Source organism: Macroventuria anomochaeta, assembly GCF_010093625.1.
Source record: "Macroventuria anomochaeta strain CBS 525.71 unplaced genomic scaffold BU25scaffold_38, whole genome shotgun sequence".
NCBI lineage: Eukaryota > Fungi > Ascomycota > Dothideomycetes > Pleosporales > Didymellaceae > Macroventuria > Macroventuria anomochaeta.
Window position 1 is genome coordinate 299,456 of NW_022985399.1, and position 17,737 is coordinate 317,192.

Genomic DNA, 17,737 nt, shown 5'->3' on the forward strand with positions numbered 1-17,737 from the left:
AGCGTCCCACAGCTTGACTGTGTTGTCCCAAGATGCCGACGCTACTGTCTTGCCGTCTCGCGAGAACACTACCGCGCTGACCTGACCTGAGTGTCCTTGAAGCGTGTGCTGCTCAGCACCAGTGCCAGCGTCCCACAGCTTGACTGTGTTGTCAGAAGATGCCGACGCTACTGTCTTGTTGTCTTGCGAGAACACTACCGCGTTGACCCCGCCTGAGTGTCCTTCCAGTGTCTGCAGCAGCGCGTTCCAGTCGCTCTCTACTTGGGGCGACCTCTTAATGCATACTGGAAACTTGTGGGCAAATTGCTGCTTTACTACGCTGTTACTCGGTGTAAACATGAGTGTGCTGTAGTACACTTGCAGAGGTGCTTGTTCGACCGCTGCTCGGCCATACCATGCAAATCGTTTCATGTCATGAACGAATGCACGCAACTGACTGGAGTCTTCATCCTGCGCAATCATTATCCTCTGATCGTTATTTCTCAAGCGATAACTTACTGGAATAATCGACTCAAGTAAGCTTATAGCGTGAATCCCTTCGGACACCTTTCCTAGCCAGCCCAGCGCCTCGAGCCAGTGCAAGAAGTGTTCCTTCAGAAACATGTGCACTTGATCACCATCGTGAAGCTGTAAGGACCCTTTCGTGAGATGCTGCATCCAATTAGCGCAGGCGTATTGGACTTCCGGTTTGATGTGTTGTGCAACACGGTCTTTTTCCACAGCCGCTACTAGTGTACCAGCAGCTTTGATGCCACAGATGTCTTGCTTAAGCGTACTCGACATCAGCTGGATGCAATTGGCAGCCAGAGCTGCATGCGCTTGCTTCTTGTCTACCCAAAAGTTCACGTCGACGCACCTGTCTTTGCTGAAAAGAAAGTCGCGAAACGAAGGGTGATGCAGACGTATCAATTGGCCCTGGTCCTTTGGTATGTCAAGGATGGCATGCAACTCTTTCAGCATTCGATTGACCCTCTGCTCTGGGATCAGTATTAGCATGCTTAACGATAGGATGGAAAGAGGCGAGGACAAAGCTACGATGCTCCCAAGAATCTGCCGCATCATGCTGTGGTACCTAGCTAGTTCTCGTGCAGTGTAGCTGCTCTGGACGGACTTTTGCAGAACGGTCATATACAGTTGACTAAGGTGTTGTTCTGGACTAGCTGCGCTGTCACAATCACTGCCATCAGCAAGCATGTGTAGCCGCTCTTCCGCAAACAGACCTTCGCTAATAAAGCGGCATGCTGTCGCAGCCCAGATGAACAAGCCACTTGCACTTCGAACCAAGCTATGGATGACTTCTGCGCCCGGCCAGCCGAGTGCCTGGCCATCCTCTTGGCCAATCAGGTCAAGTCTATATTCGAGGAAGAGCCGGATGTCGTGGTCGATAATTGACGGCGACACTTTGTGCAGCACAAAGTCCCGGCGCTCTGCGTCTGGCACTTGTCCCAGTCCATATTGGATCGGCACCTCAGGCCTGCTTGTGAGGAATACTCGCAGCCGCACATACTTCAACGACCCGGACATCGCCAAGAGCTGCACGATGAGTTGCGTGTCATTGCTGCCTTCACATTCGTCAAGAGCGTCAATCACCAGCACATATGTTGCTGGACTCTCCAACTTCGACAGCGGCTGAAGGACGAGATATTGCCACTGGTCGCGCAACGACTGACTGGCAATCTCAGGACGTTGTATAAGGGCATTACTGATATGGCGGCGGACGCCAGGTACGTTCCGTGCAAGCTGAACCGCAATGCTGGTGACGAATCTGCCCGCCCGACTGACATCGCCCCCGCCTCTGGAGAAGAAGAAGCTGGCACCGAGACGCTGCTTTGCATGGTACCCGCGGGCGACCGAGCGTGCAACTGTTGTTTTGCCAGTGCCAGCCAGGCCGCTCAGCCAAAAGATGTGTTGTTCGCCCGCTCCATCTGCCCATTTGTAGATTTTGTTCAAGAGATCAACACGGGTGTTGGGGAGGCAGGTCGCTTCATGCTGAGAGGTATTCGAGTTGAAAGGCGCGTCAGGAGCGTACGGAAGGCGAGCGATAAAGTCATCTGTAGTTTCATCATGTCAGCGAAGAGGCCAACTCTGTTGCAGCCAGAGAGCTGAGCTGAACCACGCACCGTCTTGAATTTCCTTTTGCAACCTCGTGAAGGCTTTGTCTACTCCCTCGCCATAGTTTGGCAGCATGCTGACATTGAAGAGACCCAACAGAGAATACGCCTTGTCCTCCCCATGCGTCGTTTCACGATCTTCTGCCCAAAACATCCGCTCGTCGACGCTGAATTCGTCTAAAGGAGCATTACGAAGGGCACGAAGCGGAATCTTAGTAACCTCATGCAGTACTTGCTCCAAAGACACCTTATCGCCTAATCGGGTGCCATATGAATCGAAGAACTCTACCGACCGAGGCGCGAGAAGCTCTTGAAGCGTCCAACCGCGGCTGAACCATCTGCTGCTGCGGAAAGCTGGTTCCCAAGATCGTGACGACGCATCAATGCTCTCGCCATGCCTTGTCAATACGTCTCTGAGATACACATAGCATCTCACTGCACCGCCATACCAACGGAACATCGACGTGATGGCTTTCGAAAGCTCAGCGCTGCTACTTTTGTCAATACAGCAGGTATCCACCCAGAAGTAGCGCAGACCATCGTTCGCAGCCTGCTTCCCACACCAGCGAAGCTTCTTGTATTCGGCTTTCGTTGTTCCCGAACCATTGTTCAGGTCCGCAAAGCTAACTTCTTCATCGTCTCGACCCCATGTATGCGAGAGGATGGCATATGAGCGGGAGGAAACCTCTTCGTCGCTGAGGTCCTTGGTTAGGCAAAGTTCGCCGTTCTGGTCGAACTGCAAGAGACGCATCGTGCGACACAGGCATTGTAGGGCCCTCGAGGCAGAACAACGCTCACGTTTCAACAGGTCTCGAGTGAGGGAGTGCGCATCGTCGTATGTCGAGATTTGCAGCAGTGTGATGAGCAGGCAGCAGCGGCGGCAGAGCAACCGCGTGGGGATCTAAAAGTGGGCCCCGCCAGTCATGAGTCTATCTTTAGCGAACCGCCAACTTGGCCAAATTGGCGCTTCCCCAACTTGTCTTTCCCGCCCGACCCCTCCGTTACTCCAGTCCTCACAGTAACAGCTGTGCAGAACAGGCAGGACGTAGGCATAGTCACGAAGGTACTGACAGAACTGATCGATCACGTGGGATTCGAGGTGCACCTTCTGTTATCGTCACAAGACGAGGTTCCTGCATCCACCTACTATCACCGTAAGGATGGGAGAAAGACGAGAGTGCAGAAAGCACAACAGCAGCAGTACCTTACACCAGGCGAGGAGAAGGCTTTGGCAGCTTATCTCATACATGCGTGCATCAGTGGCAACCCTAGAACTCCCAAAGACCTACGCTCCATTGCATACACGATCAAACGCCAACGATCCTCCCGCTTTCAAGCCTCTGCAACCGACGAAGAGCTCAAGCCCCCGAACAAGAGCTGACTGCAAGAATTCTACAAGCTTCACCCAGAGATAACGGCGCGGAGAGTGAAGGCACTAGATTGGAGCCGACACGACAAGCACATCTATGAGAAAGTGGCAGAGTGGTTTGACGTGATCGGAAAGCAGCTGGATGCTCCGGACATCGTGCCGGAGAACGTGTACAACATGGATGAAACGGGAGTGCTTCTGAGCTCTCTGGCCTCGCTCAAAGTTTTGGTAGGTAAAGGCGACATGCGTGACTATAGAGGCGCCGGCGTCAAGCGCACACTTGTCACGGCGATCAAACGCATCTCAGCAGACGGTAGGTACCTCTTTCCTCTCATCATATGGCCTGCCGTAACGCATCGGAGCACGTGGACCACCCGTCCCACGCCTGGCTGGCATTTCGCCTGCTCGAGCACTGGGTACACCAACTCTCAGATTAGTCTGTACTGGATAAAGCGTGTATTTGACCCCCTCACCAAGGTGCGAGCAGGCAAGAAGCCACGAGTCCTGATCAGAGATGGCTTTGGAACGCATGAATCGTTGAAAGTGCTCAAGTTCTGCTACGAGAACAACATAATCCTGTGCCGGCTCCCGTCTCACACCTCGCACAAACTGCAGCCTTGTGATGTGGGCGTATTCGGTCCTCTGAAGACAGCGTACCGTGAGCAAGTGGAGCGTCTGTATCGTGGAGGGGCGAACACAGTAGGCAAAGAGCACTTCACAGCCCTGTACAGCCGCGCGCGTGGGGTAGCGTTTACGCCCCGAAACATTCGAGGTGCGTGGAAGGGGGCGGGTCTTTACCCATTCAGGCCAGACAAGCCACTGGTCGCACAGACCTTGGCAAGACGGGCCGGCCCGGACGCCAGTCACGCCAGTAACACCTATAACCATGGATGCCTTGCTGTCTTTGCGCCAACGGCTCGAGAAGAGCGCCCGTGCTGCCGAGGGCCCCAGCACAGTGCTAGTCCAGAAGCTGGCTAATGCAGCTGAGATAGCTTTCGCTGAGCGCAACCTCTTATTCAACGACAACAGTCCTGCTTGACCAGAATAACGACAGCAGAACACGTCAGTCGGTAAAGAATGCGATTGTCGGAAGAGCGAAGACAATAGGGTATGCGGAGATCGTGGAGGCCCAGCAAAAGCGCGACGAGAAGGAAGCCCGACCCAAGGGCGGCAGCAGAGGCAAGCGTAAACAGAAAAATCCTCTGCCGGTAGTCGACGGCAGCGGGAACGTGCAGTCTAGGGAGTTGGAGCAAGACGAACGTGAGATCAAAACATCTGGGCTGAAGGAGTTTTGCTCTATCTTGCGATTCGAATGATCTAACACGAAGGGGGTCAGGGTCAGGGATATTCTAGCGTTACTTAGACCCATTCGGGTAAAACATAGACAAATTTGATTTTCATTGATATGATGTACTTCCCTGTCCATTTTACAAATTGCTGGAAATACCAAGGACTGATGCCGTTGTCTGCATGAGCGCGCTGAGCGTGCAAGGAGAGCAGGTCAGCAGGAGAGCGTGTCAGCGGCTGGCTAAATGAATGCTTACAGTAAGCGGCACGAACGCTGTGACGGTGCGTAGTCGTGGCTGGATATCGATACGCGTGATATTGTGTACGAGACTTCTACGGCGGACCATTGAAGCTACTCCCCGTCAGTCAGTCTCGGGGCGAACTGCGAAATCTCATTATCTCAAGGATGTGCAAATAGAAGAAACCCCGAATTGGGTCACAAGCGATTGTGCATCAGTAACATGACAGCAGAGGCTCAAAGGAACTCCTAGCTGGATGCAAGATCAGGGACAATCAGCGCTTGCAATTCGTATTACCGAACTCGTGATGCTTAAATGACTGTCTGTTTGGATATTAACTTCAATTTACGATAGGAGAAGCGATGCAGTTTTGACTGACGACTAACTTTAGAAGCTGGCTAGTGAAGTGAGGTGTTGTGGCCGTCGCAGTCCACAAAACACTTGCATTGGTATTGTGGTACGAGGGGTCTCGCTTCGGTTGGATCTACCGGTAGTTTAGCGATAAAATACAGTCATCACTTTTCGGTCTTTTCAACACAGCTGGGGCGCTCGGTTATCAGCCCCCGCTTGATGAGGCTTCAGGTCATCACTACAGCACAGTGAGCTCAGGTGTCTGAGTACCTCGCTCGGCATATGATCTTCTGTTGTCTGTCGACAGCTTGACAAGCTCTTAGACAGCTCACGCGAGTTTCAGGGTAAGTCTGAGGCTGGCCGGAGTGACGCTGTTGAGTATGCCAGTAAGGTGTGTCCCTAGGTAGAGAGACACCCTGTGTAGAGAGGCAGGTTGGCGGTTCGGAGCTTCGGCACCTCTCATTTGCAAATTTGTAAAGCTGCCGTTGATCTATAATGGTCATATAACTTTTTCTTCTCTAGATCAATCGCCACGGTGTGAGGTATGCTGTTGATCATTTCGTCAACGTTGTCAATCAACCCTCCGGCAATAACCCCTCTGTTTGTTCGTGACTTTGTAAATCCGCTCAACTCTCGGGGGCTAGAGGGAATGTCCTATTAGGGAAGTTGGTTAGTCCAGCCTTTGGAGATTACTTTAGCCTAGGAAAGTTCTAGGATCAAGGCAAGAGGAAGAGATGAGATGGATTTATGATACTATCTACGAGTGATGAGGTGCTTCTATATAGGCACCAGGCACAAAGCCACGATCGCGTGCATTGGTTCGCCCTCCTACACCTTGTGTCGCTCCCTACATGCGCTGACTCAAAACGCTGAACGCCTGCTTCAGTGTTGCCATCATCCTAATATATCAACCAGAATACAACAACAGAGTTGCTCGGGCCTTCACACGAAGTCCTTCTGCTGCAGTTCGTCAGCATTCTTGTCGAGCAGCATCTTGACTACCTGCTCGTGCCCTCCTGCTGAAGCTGCTTGCAGTGCATTGCTGTAGTATTCACCCTGCGCGTTGACGTCAGCATTCTTGTCGAGCAGCATCTTGACTATCTGCTCGTGGCCTCCTGCTGAAGCTGCTTGCAGTGCGTTGCTGTAGTATCCGGCTTGCGCGTTGACGTCGGCCTTGTTGTCAAGCAGCATCTTGACTACCTGCTCGTGGCCTCCCTCGGAAGCTGCTTGCAGTGCGTTGCCGTACTCTCCTCCCTGCGCGTTGACGTCGGCCTTGTTTTCAAGCAGCATCTTGACTACCTGCTCGTGGCCTCTGTATGAAGCTGCTTGCAGTGCGTTGCCGTAGTATCCGCCTTGCGCGTTGACGTCGGCCTTGTTGTCAAGCAGCATCTTGACTACCTGCTCGTGGCGTCCCGCTGAAGCTGCTTGTAGTGCGTTGCCGTAGTATCCACCCTGTGCATTGGCCCCGGCATGTTTGTCAATTAATACCTGAACGACGTCCAGGTCGCCGTTGAGGCACGCGTAGTATAATGAAGTGTTATCGCTCCCGTCTTTCTCGTCGACTTCGTACCCTCCATCTAACAGTCGGATGACTGCACTTGTCAGCCCTGCGGAAACTGCCAGGTGTAAAGCATATTTTGGGGGCGTTTGGTCGACCCATTTTTGTCTTACAATGGGAATGTTGTAGAGACTAGTGCTGTATACAATTGTATCCGGAGTTACACGGAACTTCATGTTATTAAAGCGCTCTTCGATATTGCCGTAGCCGTGGCCATCTTGCAAAACCTTGATTTGCAGGATTGCTGCAAGATACGGACTCTCTTGCCGCAAGAGTGTCTCTAGTTGAATCATAACACCGTGAGGAGGCTCATCGCAATTCGAAATATGATAGTCGAAGCTCTGACATGCATAGCCAGCCAGAACGTTTTTGTGAAGTCGATCGAAAAGGTTCCAACTGTACTGAACTGGTTTGTTGAATGCCGTTAGCTGTATGTACTCGAGACACGCTAAGCCCAATTGTCTATGCGCAGAGTGCGAGTCTAGAAGCTGCGCGCGTATAGTATGCTGCGGCATGCTCTGAACGGTGGGTGTAAAGAACTCCTGCACTGTGTAGTGAATCGGCCGGATTGACCCATTGGCTTCTTCTAGTAGGTTGCCACAAGCTTCAAGGATTACTTGAGGGGAGTCGATCTGTAGATCCTGTCGAACTGTGCACTTCGAGTTGATCGCAATTGCGTGTTGTAATTCCCGAGTGCTGAGAGGCCTCCGAGCATAGACTGTCAAAATGAGACAGTTGAGTGCCAAATCCCTCATGTACGGAGACTGGACTTCAATCCGCTCTAGTATCCGAACGTAGGTGTCTGGCAAGCCCTGGGGGAGTACCTCCAGTGCAGCTTCCACCACTTGGTCCTTCTGGGCCTTGCTGGCTTGACAGAGACTGTCTAGTTGAAGATTGACCCAAAGAAACCTGTGTCACATTCAGCCTGCAAAAACCTCTACGCTAACCGCTAGGCACAAACTTACATCCCTTCCGCCTTTGTAGCAAGTGTCTGAATGATCTTTTCCTTGAGTCCATTGTTACTGATGTACAGGGTCTTTCCATGCTCCCCAGTCCTAAACTTTTCAACCTGACTGCGAGCAAAAGTCTCTATATTGGCAGTAACATTCTTGGTCTGGATCTGAATCGTAGGTATGTGCTTGTCTCCAAAGGCTTGGGCAATGTCCATTTCATTTCGACTGGTGACAAACACCTTGACGTGGCATCCAACCTGCGCCGTTACTATACCGGTAATGAACCCAAGGATGTCTCCTCGCTCTTGCTCTGGACACTCGTCTAGAGCGTCAAACACCACGTATATCTGAGATAGATCTTCGACGAGGGAAACGAATCTTTCCTGTGTACCCACCAAAGACGGAGACAACGCATCATGCTTTGTTTGGAGCAGGCCATGGGATAATTTGTCTTTCCTTCGACACAACTGCTTGAGTAGAACAGTGACAATCTGATGAAGCTCTTTCAGTTGCGTGTTTCGGTAATTGTAGTAAGCAAAGCAGAGGGCAACATCCTCTCGCAGTCCGATCTTACCCGTGATATCTTCGATTACATTGGACCTAGACCGCAGATAAGAACAAGGTTTTCCAAACAAGACAGGTTTTGCATTCACTTACGCAAGCACGGATTTGCCGATCCCGGCTGCAAGTTGTCAGCAGGCCATACCTACAAGAGAAGCACAGTGTTGCTTACGTTTTCCATGGCACCACAGGAGAGACGAGGCGGCGCTATAAAACCACTGCTGATACTTTGGTTCCCTTATCAGCCAGTCGCAGGTCTTCTCGTGCTTCTTTGCATAAGTGTCCTGGTGAGTCTTCTCGAAATCGATGCTTGACACCCAAGCGAGGAACGCCGACCTTTCCTTCCCTGACGGTGTGTTAACGACATAGCTGCGCGCACAACAACAACAGTATAGACAGTCTTACTTTCTTCTTCACGGCGCCTTGCCTGCTCAGCTTTCCTGGAAAAGTCAAAATGCAGTGACTGGACAGAACGCAACAGTATATCAAGATGATGCTGCAGATCTTCTTTGATGGTTGCAAACTCAGATTCAAACGTCTCCCAGTGCTGTCGCATGAACGCTCTAAGAGATGTCCATTTTCGCTGGTCGCCGTTGACATCAACAAACACGCGACGCGCCTTCCAGCCAAAGCCGAGCACGTTTGTGTAAGCATTGACCACCGTCGTCTCTACAAGATCGATATCTACCGCCTTCGCGTATTCTGCTAGAGGACCCAGGTAGTCTTCGAACGTGCAGATCATGTCAGTCAACTTGCTGAAATACATGGTGAACTTCAGGGCGAGGTCGATGACGACCCTGACCGAGCCAACCACCAGAGATGATATTTCAGGGCTTGCCTGGATGCCTATAGCAACGCCTCCCATGAATCTGTTGAGCAGATCTAGGAACTTTGAAAGACGCTCAGCGTGGGGTCTGAAGGTTGAGTCCTCCTTGTGCGCCGCATCGTACGTTTGTACGCGGGAAAGCAAGGTTCGCTCGTCAATGGTCTTTGGCGCCTGCGCAAACGCTGCTTTCTCAGCCTCAGGGAGCTTCTCTAATGTTTTCGCTAAGGCCTTCTCTAGCACCAAGCTATGTGACGTTGTCGCGACCGACAACCCTCCACTCGATGCAGTCGGACATGGCGGGGACGATGGAAGTGGAGTCCGAGGAGAAGTCGTTTGTTGCCCAGGCGGTAGAGGAACTGTGCGGGGTGGAGCTGAACGGGTAGTGTCCGATGCGAACAATGCGCGCACGCGGTCTCATTTTCGCATCATGAATTAAAGTCGTAGGTCTGACGACCATGTCTGGTATGGACGTGTTGTATGGAAAAAGAGATAGTTCCCTTGAGCTTGCAACAAGTTTACGACGTTGTGGGGTAGGCTCCAGGCTCAGCTAGCTGCGCCTCTTTGCAGCATCGTCCTGCAAGGCAACTGGAACCTGCACGCCTAACATCGTTTGCTGTCAGCTGCCTGCGACAAAGATCGGTTGTGGATCGTCGCAACGCAGATGCACTAGAAGCAATGAGAGGCTCTCACTCTGCGCTAAAGTGGGGTAGTAAAAAGGGAGGAAGGGTCGCTCGGTCCCCAAGGTCTTTGACAGCCACAGATGTGGTGGAGGTTCCTGTTGGATGGAAGTGTCTCTCTGGTGATATAGGGTAGGAGCATTTGGGTTGTTTACCGTTCTGATTGGGACTAGGGTCAATAGCTTGTATGAGCGGTCTTGGACCCAGGTTTCTCAAACGCATACAAGAAAACACAATCAGTCGAGATCATATTTCAATAGTTCCGTCCCGCAAAGCATCTGCCTCGGCGGCAGCACGCGAAGAATTGTACTCACAACTCCCTCCGCCTTATCGTGCTCACACATTCTTGCGCGTGCGACCATTGTCCATCTGCGCGAGCGTGATCTCCCCTTTCGAGATGAACCCATAAGCTCTACAAGCTCCAACTTTTGAGATGTCGCGTCTAGCTCATCACAGCACTGGTTAGCACGCAAAATCGGCACAAATTTTCCCTGGCACTACTCTCATTATAAGTATATGAGCCGCAGCCTCCATCTTGCATGCGCAGGACGATCATGGCAGGGCACGGTGACGGGCGCACAAACAACGCGGCCGGTTACGGCTAGACATGACGAGGCACACAGTAATGACGGGGTGACAGCAAGCACCATATCGGGCACGGTAATGGACATAGGGGGCCACGATGGCAGGTACTGTCATCACAAGTAAGGAGCGCAGCGGGACACTACAAACTGGTTTCATCTGTTACAATCGTAGTATGAGCCCAGTTTTCACCGGGCGGCTTCAGCGGTCGGTCTATCTCGGGTCGCTGGCGAGTGACGCAGAAGGCTAGAAAACGTATAAACTTGATTCGCACAGGCTGTCCGAGACCAGACATCTATACAAGGAAAGAAACGAGGGCGTCCTCCTTGTACAGAGTGAGGTACTGTTGGCTTTGAGCCTTTTCTTCAATGGAAGGGCGGCCGCGCGCACGGTAGTGTATAGTCGTGTGAGGAACTTTGCCACGAGCTGCGCGAGCACGGTATGATTTATACAGGCCAGGAGGAACGGCCTGCGCCAGAACACGGCTGGCCTTGTCCATTGTGGCGGACATGTTGGCCATGGAAGAAGAGGAACATGAAGCGTTCAGGCAAGGCAAAGGACACGCACACACAGCGAGCGTGTGCACACGGTCGTAAATGCTTCTAAAAGACCATCAGCATGCGCCACAGGTACAGTGAAGGGTCCTACAGGGTACGCATAGCGTCGATTTAATTACAATACAACGGAGTCGCCTATGAGCGCGCTAATGCAGGCTGATGCTTGCCGAGACGTGTTGGCGCATCTCACCAGCTCGGGCCCGCTCCCAGGGATCCCCTTCGTATTACGAGGCTCCCGGCATGCACGCTTTGAGGTCGGATATCCTTCAAACCCTTATAAGATGTTCCTACCTTGATTGCACTCTCTACCTACCCCCCCGAGCGTTTGAGCGCCCCTTGAAATTGCAATTGGACAGGGGGCTTCGCTGAAGAGTCAATTGGCGACGTTAACAAACTAATCAATGGCACGGCCAATACCACGGTGATCCTTGTCGAAGACTAGATGACTTGAGGAACAATAGCTGGAGATCCGAACGGCCAACCTGTCTCGCAACAGTGTCTCGTTACCTAGGGACGCACATTAGTGAAAAGTGGTATTACAGGCGAAGCAGGAGGTGTATACAGAGGAAATGAAGTGTGGCCAAGGTCTAGTGTCTAAGGCCTCTATACCGAGATTATCTGCGTCTATGGGTCGTTGTTGGCGTTGTTATGATAAAAACCACGGATGACTTTTTTTGCTACGCAGGGTTTTTCGCCACGCATGGGGGAATGTTACAATTCCAGCTCTAAACTGGATGCTGTATATTCATCCTCTCAAGCTTGACAACAGTGATACAGATACACGTATCCTATCCAACACTTAGTAGCGATAGCTCACATGTCGCGGTACAGCTGAATAAGACTCTGGTGCAACTTCCTCCTCGACATACCGCCGACTCTGCGGTGGAGCCATTGCGTATCGTTCTGAGGGCTCTTGGTGCGCGAGGCTTACCTCACGGTAGCGAGGTTGTGCTGACGCACGTATGGTGCCAGGCTGAATGCTTTCGTGACGGACGTAGCCCTCAGGAACTTCTCTCCGTATGACCTCTGGGCGAACACTGTATGCACGAGATGGCATGTACTGCGGTGGACCCATCTCTTCATACTGTGGAACTGGCCGGCGCTCGACTACCTCTTGTGGTCGGTACTCGACTTCGACCGGACGATGAGACGCTTCTCGCTGTCGATAAGGTCGAGCCTCGATAAGCTCCGGCTCTGCCGCTTCCATGTATCTTCGTGGTGGTGGCGGAGGCATCCTCTGCCCAATTTCGTCCTCGTAAATCTCAGAGCGAGCGGGTGCGCGCATCGTAGGCTCTCGAGTCACGGCACGCTCATAGTAAGGGTCAACTTCAATGCGCCTGCTCGGAGGCGCAGCTGTTTCTCTCGCATCGACGGGTGCTGCATAGTATTTGTTGCCATACTGATCGACCACAATACGGCGCGGTGGAGGCATGGGTTCGTAAATAGGCGACCGAGAGGGTTCACGAACGTATCGCGGCGCCATCGAGGCGCGGGACGAAGCCACTCGAAAGACTGGTACTTCTGGTCGATCGGCGTATGCGTGAGATGCCGCGCGAATCGGACGGTACTCTGGAGGTGCTGCAAAGACCTCGCCACCGCTGCCACCTGGTGAGTACGGGCGTCGAGCATACTGGAGACTTGCCACTCTCCTCAAATCCTGCTCCTGAGGTTGTGGTCTTCGCTGTGGTGCGTGTATTACAGTTGGTGAAGTTGGCTCGTCGTATTCGCGGTAGTAGACCGGTCCCCGTGGAGACATCACCTCGACATCGTTAGGAAGAGGTTGAAGAGCGCGACGCTTGCTTGGCTGTGACTCAGCGAATGGGGGCGGTGACTGAGGCTCCTCCTTAATGTAAGGCTCAGGGGATCGCACCACGCGTTTATTAGCCTGTTGCTCACGCCGCTTTTCCTGGCGCTTCTCTTCTCGCCTCCGTTTGCGAGGATTCTGCAGCGGCGGCGCTGGGCCTGATGGGCTGTTGCGGCGGGATCTGCAATATGTTAGCCTCCATTTACTTTCGATTTTCGATAGATGTCGCGTAGTCTGGCCATAGTGTACTTGCGAAGCTGAGTCCACCCGACTGAGGAGGTAAGGCAGTTCTTCGAAAGTCTGACAATTGGCTTCGCTGATGGAAATGTGTGACGCTAGGATTGCTCACACGCCATATCAAACCAGTCAAGGGTGGAATGATGGGTGTCAACTAGTTCAGACTTCGAGCTTCGAACAGAGATATGCGTGACCCAACAATCGAGATAGTTGAATAGGAAAGAAGATGGAAGGGAAAGAATCATACCCGTTTGCGCCACCGTTGCCAAAGCCACGATCTCGTGCGCGGCCTCTCTTAGGCTCACTGGGGCCAACATCAGCCGGAGGCGGCGAGTAATCCTCTTCGTCTGCATCATCCCCAAGATCAACCTGCTCTGGCTCATAGATTTCAATATCATCGGCAGGTTCGTACGTTTCCTCGTCAAGGTCGATCACAGCAGGCTCAACATGAGCATCCTTGATCGGCTGTTTCCCCTGAGAGACATGTGACCCTGTAGCATCAGCATTAGAGGTTTGGTTGACATCAACATCTTCCGAAGACCAACTGTCTGCCTTGCTAGAGTAGTACGAGTTCTCGTCAAATGACTCAGCGCCATCACTGTTGTTAGTCGTAGACTGCAAGCCAGATACAGGCGGCACGCGAAGATGAGCTTGCGTCAAGCATTCCTCCACATTGAAGTGGGCTTCGCGCTCCTCGTTGTCATTGCCGCGACCCTTCTTGTCGAATTGGTCTTTCAAGATCCGTTCTATTTGTTGTCGCTTGAGCTGCAACTCTGCCCTGATCAAGTGGTCAGACTTGGTGAGCAACACCGGATCGATGCCAGAAGACGCGGACTTGGCAGAGTAGGGTCGCTGTATGGGCTGGGCTGGGGAAACAAACTCGGGTGCTTGTGTGGTTTGCTGTAATGAGCTGTCCGGGCGCGGCGAGAACAACTGCGAGGCGTTGGTGCCATTTGCAATGCCGTTGATCGAGGGCCTGCTCGGCGGTGTAGTCTGCGGCGGACGTGGTGCAACCTGTTCAATTACTTTGGGTGGGAGATGGATACGCGGGTGTTTGCTAGCAAACACATCGTCGCGTATCTGCAGGATCTGCTGCAAAAAGTCGACCTCGCGACGGGCCTCTGCGGATACCACCCCTGTGCCGTTGACGTGCGGCAGTGCAGATGCAATTGTCGACATTGCGCAGCTGGCAGGCGATTGGCCTTACGACAGTCCACAGCTAGAGCTCAGTACCAACGGACCAACAGATGCCGGGTAACCAAGAAATCGCAGCTGCACAAACACAAGCAGTGTACAAGCTGCCGTCTGATGTCGCGGTTGATGGAAGTGAAGGGGTTGGGGAGCGAGACGCCAGCAAAGGTCAACGAAGCCGCGGTAGAAATTCAGCAGGCGTATTAGAAACACTAGTCCGAAATAAGCTCATCGCGCTGTCTTCACCCCCACGCGTCATGACTCTTGCCCGCCCTTTCCCTGCATGCAGTTCATGCAACTTTCACTTTCTGCCATCTCGAAGTTCGACTCATATCGAACTGCAAATTGCGCCAGCCAAGTTGTTTGCTATCAAACGCCAGATCTTAGTCCATTCGTTACACGCCGGCCACTCCACAGAACTCCACTACTCAGACCGAGTCCGCCACAGCACAGAGCAGTACTTTGCGCAAGGGCGCAGCTATATTCTACAAAGTCAAAGCCTGTCTTTCTAAACAAAGCACCACCCAAACGAAACATCACCATGGCGCAACAAAACGAGAAGCCAGTCTTCTTCTTTGACATTGACAACTGTGTGAGTACCTACATGTACACTTTGACATCAAGTAAACTTCGCTGACCTCAAGTAGCTTTACCCAAAGAGTGCGTTCCTGTATGGAGACTTGATAATAGTTACTGACCTTACAAGGTCTCAATATCCATGACATGATGGCTGAGCTCATCGGTGAGTGAAGTCGTTTAGTTTTTGCCTCCAGAGCAATTGCTCACCATTTGCACAGACAAGTACTTCCAAACTCACCTTGAGATATCGCAACAAGAGGCGAACGATCTTCACTACAAGTACTACTGGGAATATGGTCTTGCCATTGAGGGCCTTGTCAGGCACCACAAGATCGACGCATTAGACTACAACAAACAAGTCGACGATGCGTTGCCCTTGGACGATGTGATCAAGCCGGACCCGGAGTTGCGCAAGCTGATCGAAGATATTGATACAAGCAAAGTCCGGTTATGGCTGCTCACGAATGCTTATGTCACGCACGGCAAGCGTGTTGTCAAGCTGTTGAAGGTCGATGACCTTTTTGAAGGCATGACATACTGCGACTACAGCTCTGACAGGTTCGTCTGCAAACCACAGGCAGAGATGTTCGACAAAGCTATGGAGCAGGCGGGCGTGACCAAGAACGAGAACTGTTATTTCGTGGGTATGTTTGTCAATATTATTCTCGGTGCTTTGCTCCATACTAATCATACCAGACGACTCGTATATCAACTGCAAGGCCGCGAATGAACGAGGGTGGAATGTCGCGCACTACTTGGATCCAAGTATTGAGTCACCTCCCAAGCAGGCTGCGAAGCACCAAATCAGGAGTTTACAGGAACTGAGGAAGACGTTCCCTGAGGTATTCAAGAGCTCATCATCGTAAATGCCGGTAAGACGTGGCACTGAACGATGATGATTTAGAACATATAGACGAGCGACACGAATAGAACATAGACAGGCTCTTGAAGAAGACATGCATTTTCAAGGACGATGTACATGATATTGACATGGATCCGCATAGTGCTAGCGTGTGGCGCGTAGCTCTTATCGATGGAGCTACTGCCGTCTCGATGATGCCAACGCATCTGCCTTACATCTGCCTGACAACGCAACATCTAGCGTCTTCGTTGCCTCGTGCCAATATCGTTTATATATACTCGATACTACTCCAAAGAACAAAATGACATCCACGTCGACGCCAAAGATGTTTCAAACCATGTCTCCAGCTCCAACATCGAGCTCCACCCTGCCTGCCCCACAGGCCTCCGCATTGTCCCCAGCTACTCACGACGAGCACAGCACACCACAGCAAAGCAGCACAACAACACAAAACGAGTCCTCGAGGACAAAGGTCAAGCCGCAGCGCAAGCCCCTACTTCGCCTCGAGCTCCGAGATCTATCATCAGACGGCTCCCGCGCGTTCCTCCGCCTCGTACATGCCTCCTCAGCTCTCGTGTCTGCAGTCGACACTGTCTTACGTCTACTCTACACCGACATTGAGAAGTCATGCATACCGCCTACAAGATCAATCACATTGGTGCTTCGAGACATGGACGGTGTAGCGTACACGACCGGTCTCGACATCGATGACGACCACAAAGAAATCCACCTCAGCACCAAATACATCGAGCACGTCGCAGAGTCGAGGCAAAAGGAAGAGATAAATGGTGTTCTCGTACATGAGATGGTACACTGCTGGCAGCACCATGGCGGCAACACTGCGCCTGGGGGCTTGACAGAAGGTGTGGCTGATTGGGTGCGTTTAAAGGCAGGCTATGCGCCCCCTCATTGGAGACGCAGGGGCGATTGCGATTGGGATGTTGGATATGAACGTACGGCATACTTCCTTGAGTGGCTGGAGAAGGAGCATGGCGATGATGTGGTGAGGAAGATCAATCAGGCGCTGAGGGGCTGCAGGTATGATGCTAAGAAGCTTTGGCATGATTGCTGTGGGAAAAGCATCGAGAAGTTGTGGGAAGGATACAAGAGGAGCTTGGAGTGCGACGATGACGAGAGACAAAAGACAGAGGACGCCACGAGAACAAGAGAACCGCAACAAGAGCAGAGTGCTTCGCACGAAGAAAAGCCGCAGAGCGAGGATGTGTCAACTGCGTCAACAGAGGATCACAGGACACTGCGCGAAAAAGCACGGCGAGGCGGCAATATGATGGTACCAGTGCGTCCAGGTATATCGTGAGCTCCAAGCCACACGATTTCACGCTCAGAGGAGAAGAGATTCGGCGCCAAGGGCAGATCAAGGCCTCCACGAACCAAGGCCTGGACAAGGCCAACGAGCTGCCAGACGCAAATGCAGAGCGTGCGTGCCCGCGAGGCAGCGGACTTCGTGTAAGACAAGAGAGGAGGGCAGACGTGGTGAGCAGCCATGCTCGACGGGTACATTGTCCTGCGGCGGTCAAAGACGATGAAAAGCAAGATGCTGAGCTCTCCGAAAACCTCCAGGCTCGATCTCCCAGCCACAATTTTCCAAGGAATTGAGATATCAATCTTCACATCCTGAGTGCAAGTTGAACATCCTGTATTCTTCAAACCTCTGGAGAGGATTGTGTTTGATCCCACAATCCTCGCTGAAGCTGTCTGTGAACTGCAGCGGGGTTCAAGATTGGGAGTGCAAAAGATAGGGCCTACCTTGCACTGTAGCCTCACGAGGCAGCAAAACAAAGAGATGGAAGATGCTATGCTGTCGGCGAGTAGTGTCATGCACGTGGCAGGTCATGGAAGGCATGCTTCGCACATGAGGCTATGTGCGCTAGGGCGGCGCACTGACCTTCACAGCACCGCACCCGGCAAAAATTACACCAACTTCACCGGTCAATATCTCAGCAACTACGACAGCTATGCACACCTTGAAAAG

At 52.3% G+C, this 17,737-nt stretch overlaps 6 protein-coding genes across 6 annotated transcripts in view; 2 read left to right on the plus strand and 4 right to left on the minus strand.

Moving 5' to 3' along the window:
- The window catches only part of BU25DRAFT_494484 (HET-domain-containing protein), a gene marked incomplete at its 3' end in the record, with an annotated part of 4,494 nt that extends 1,519 nt beyond the window's left edge, over nucleotides 1–2,975 (minus strand). Inside the window, exons 1-3 of the mRNA XM_033711784.1 lie at nucleotides 2,121–2,975; nucleotides 499–2,051; nucleotides 13–450 (exon numbers count right to left, since the gene is read on the minus strand). Of these exons, the coding sequence (XP_033557493.1) occupies nucleotides 13–450; nucleotides 499–2,051; nucleotides 2,121–2,862 (2,733 nt within the window). The remainder of the gene's footprint in view (nucleotides 1–12; nucleotides 451–498; nucleotides 2,052–2,120) is intronic.
- Nucleotides 2,976–6,299: 3,324 nt separating this feature from the next.
- BU25DRAFT_350513 (ankyrin) lies at nucleotides 6,300–8,083 on the minus strand (the record flags this gene model as incomplete). The annotated part of the gene is made up of 2 exons (XM_033703307.1): nucleotides 6,300–7,824; nucleotides 7,881–8,083. 2 exons carry the CDS (start codon nucleotides 8,081–8,083, stop codon nucleotides 6,300–6,302), a joined length of 1,728 nt encoding a protein of 575 aa, XP_033557494.1.
- A 2,595-nt stretch (nucleotides 8,084–10,678) lies between these two features.
- BU25DRAFT_181985 (uncharacterized protein) lies at nucleotides 10,679–11,132 on the minus strand. Its single transcript, XM_033700924.1, has one exon. The coding sequence runs from the start codon at nucleotides 11,032–11,034 to the stop codon at nucleotides 10,810–10,812; it is 225 nt and encodes a 74-aa protein (XP_033557495.1). The 5' UTR covers nucleotides 11,035–11,132; the 3' UTR covers nucleotides 10,679–10,809.
- A 1,975-nt stretch (nucleotides 11,133–13,107) lies between these two features.
- On the minus strand, nucleotides 13,108–14,444 carry BU25DRAFT_414561 (uncharacterized protein). The gene has a single exon (XM_033707323.1). The coding sequence runs from the start codon at nucleotides 14,289–14,291 to the stop codon at nucleotides 13,272–13,274; it is 1,020 nt and encodes a 339-aa protein (XP_033557496.1). The 5' UTR covers nucleotides 14,292–14,444; the 3' UTR covers nucleotides 13,108–13,271.
- Nucleotides 14,445–14,770: 326 nt separating this feature from the next.
- Nucleotides 14,771–15,851, plus strand: BU25DRAFT_414563 (pyrimidine 5-nucleotidase). The gene is made up of 5 exons (XM_033707324.1): nucleotides 14,771–14,895; nucleotides 14,951–14,963; nucleotides 15,010–15,045; nucleotides 15,101–15,526; nucleotides 15,579–15,851. The coding sequence occupies exons 1-5, from the start codon at nucleotides 14,845–14,847 to the stop codon at nucleotides 15,746–15,748; spliced, it is 696 nt and encodes a 231-aa protein (XP_033557497.1). The 5' UTR covers nucleotides 14,771–14,844; the 3' UTR covers nucleotides 15,749–15,851.
- Nucleotides 15,852–16,081: 230 nt separating this feature from the next.
- Nucleotides 16,082–17,062, plus strand: BU25DRAFT_434339 (BSP-domain-containing protein; the record flags this gene model as incomplete). The annotated part of the gene is made up of 1 exon (XM_033708853.1): nucleotides 16,082–17,062. One exon carries the CDS (start codon nucleotides 16,082–16,084, stop codon nucleotides 17,060–17,062), a length of 981 nt encoding a protein of 326 aa, XP_033557498.1.
- Between the last annotated feature and the right edge of the window lie 675 nt (nucleotides 17,063–17,737).

Bases quoted from the DNA above. Each gene is read 5' to 3' on its own strand.
- BU25DRAFT_181985 (XM_033700924.1), bottom strand. From the start codon at position 11,034: ATGGCCAACATGTCCGCCACAATGGACAAGGCCAGCCGTGTTCTGGCG.
- BU25DRAFT_414561 (XM_033707323.1), bottom strand. From the start codon at position 14,291: ATGTCGACAATTGCATCTGCACTGCCGCACGTCAACGGCACAGGGGTG.
- BU25DRAFT_414563 (XM_033707324.1), top strand. From the start codon at position 14,845: ATGGCGCAACAAAACGAGAAGCCAGTCTTCTTCTTTGACATTGACAAC. The intron at 15,046-15,100 runs GTGAGTGAAGTC...CCATTTGCACAG, and splicing joins CATGATGGCTGAGCTCATCG to ACAAGTACTTCCAAACTCAC. The intron at 15,527-15,578 runs GTATGTTTGTCA...TAATCATACCAG, and splicing joins CGAGAACTGTTATTTCGTGG to ACGACTCGTATATCAACTGC.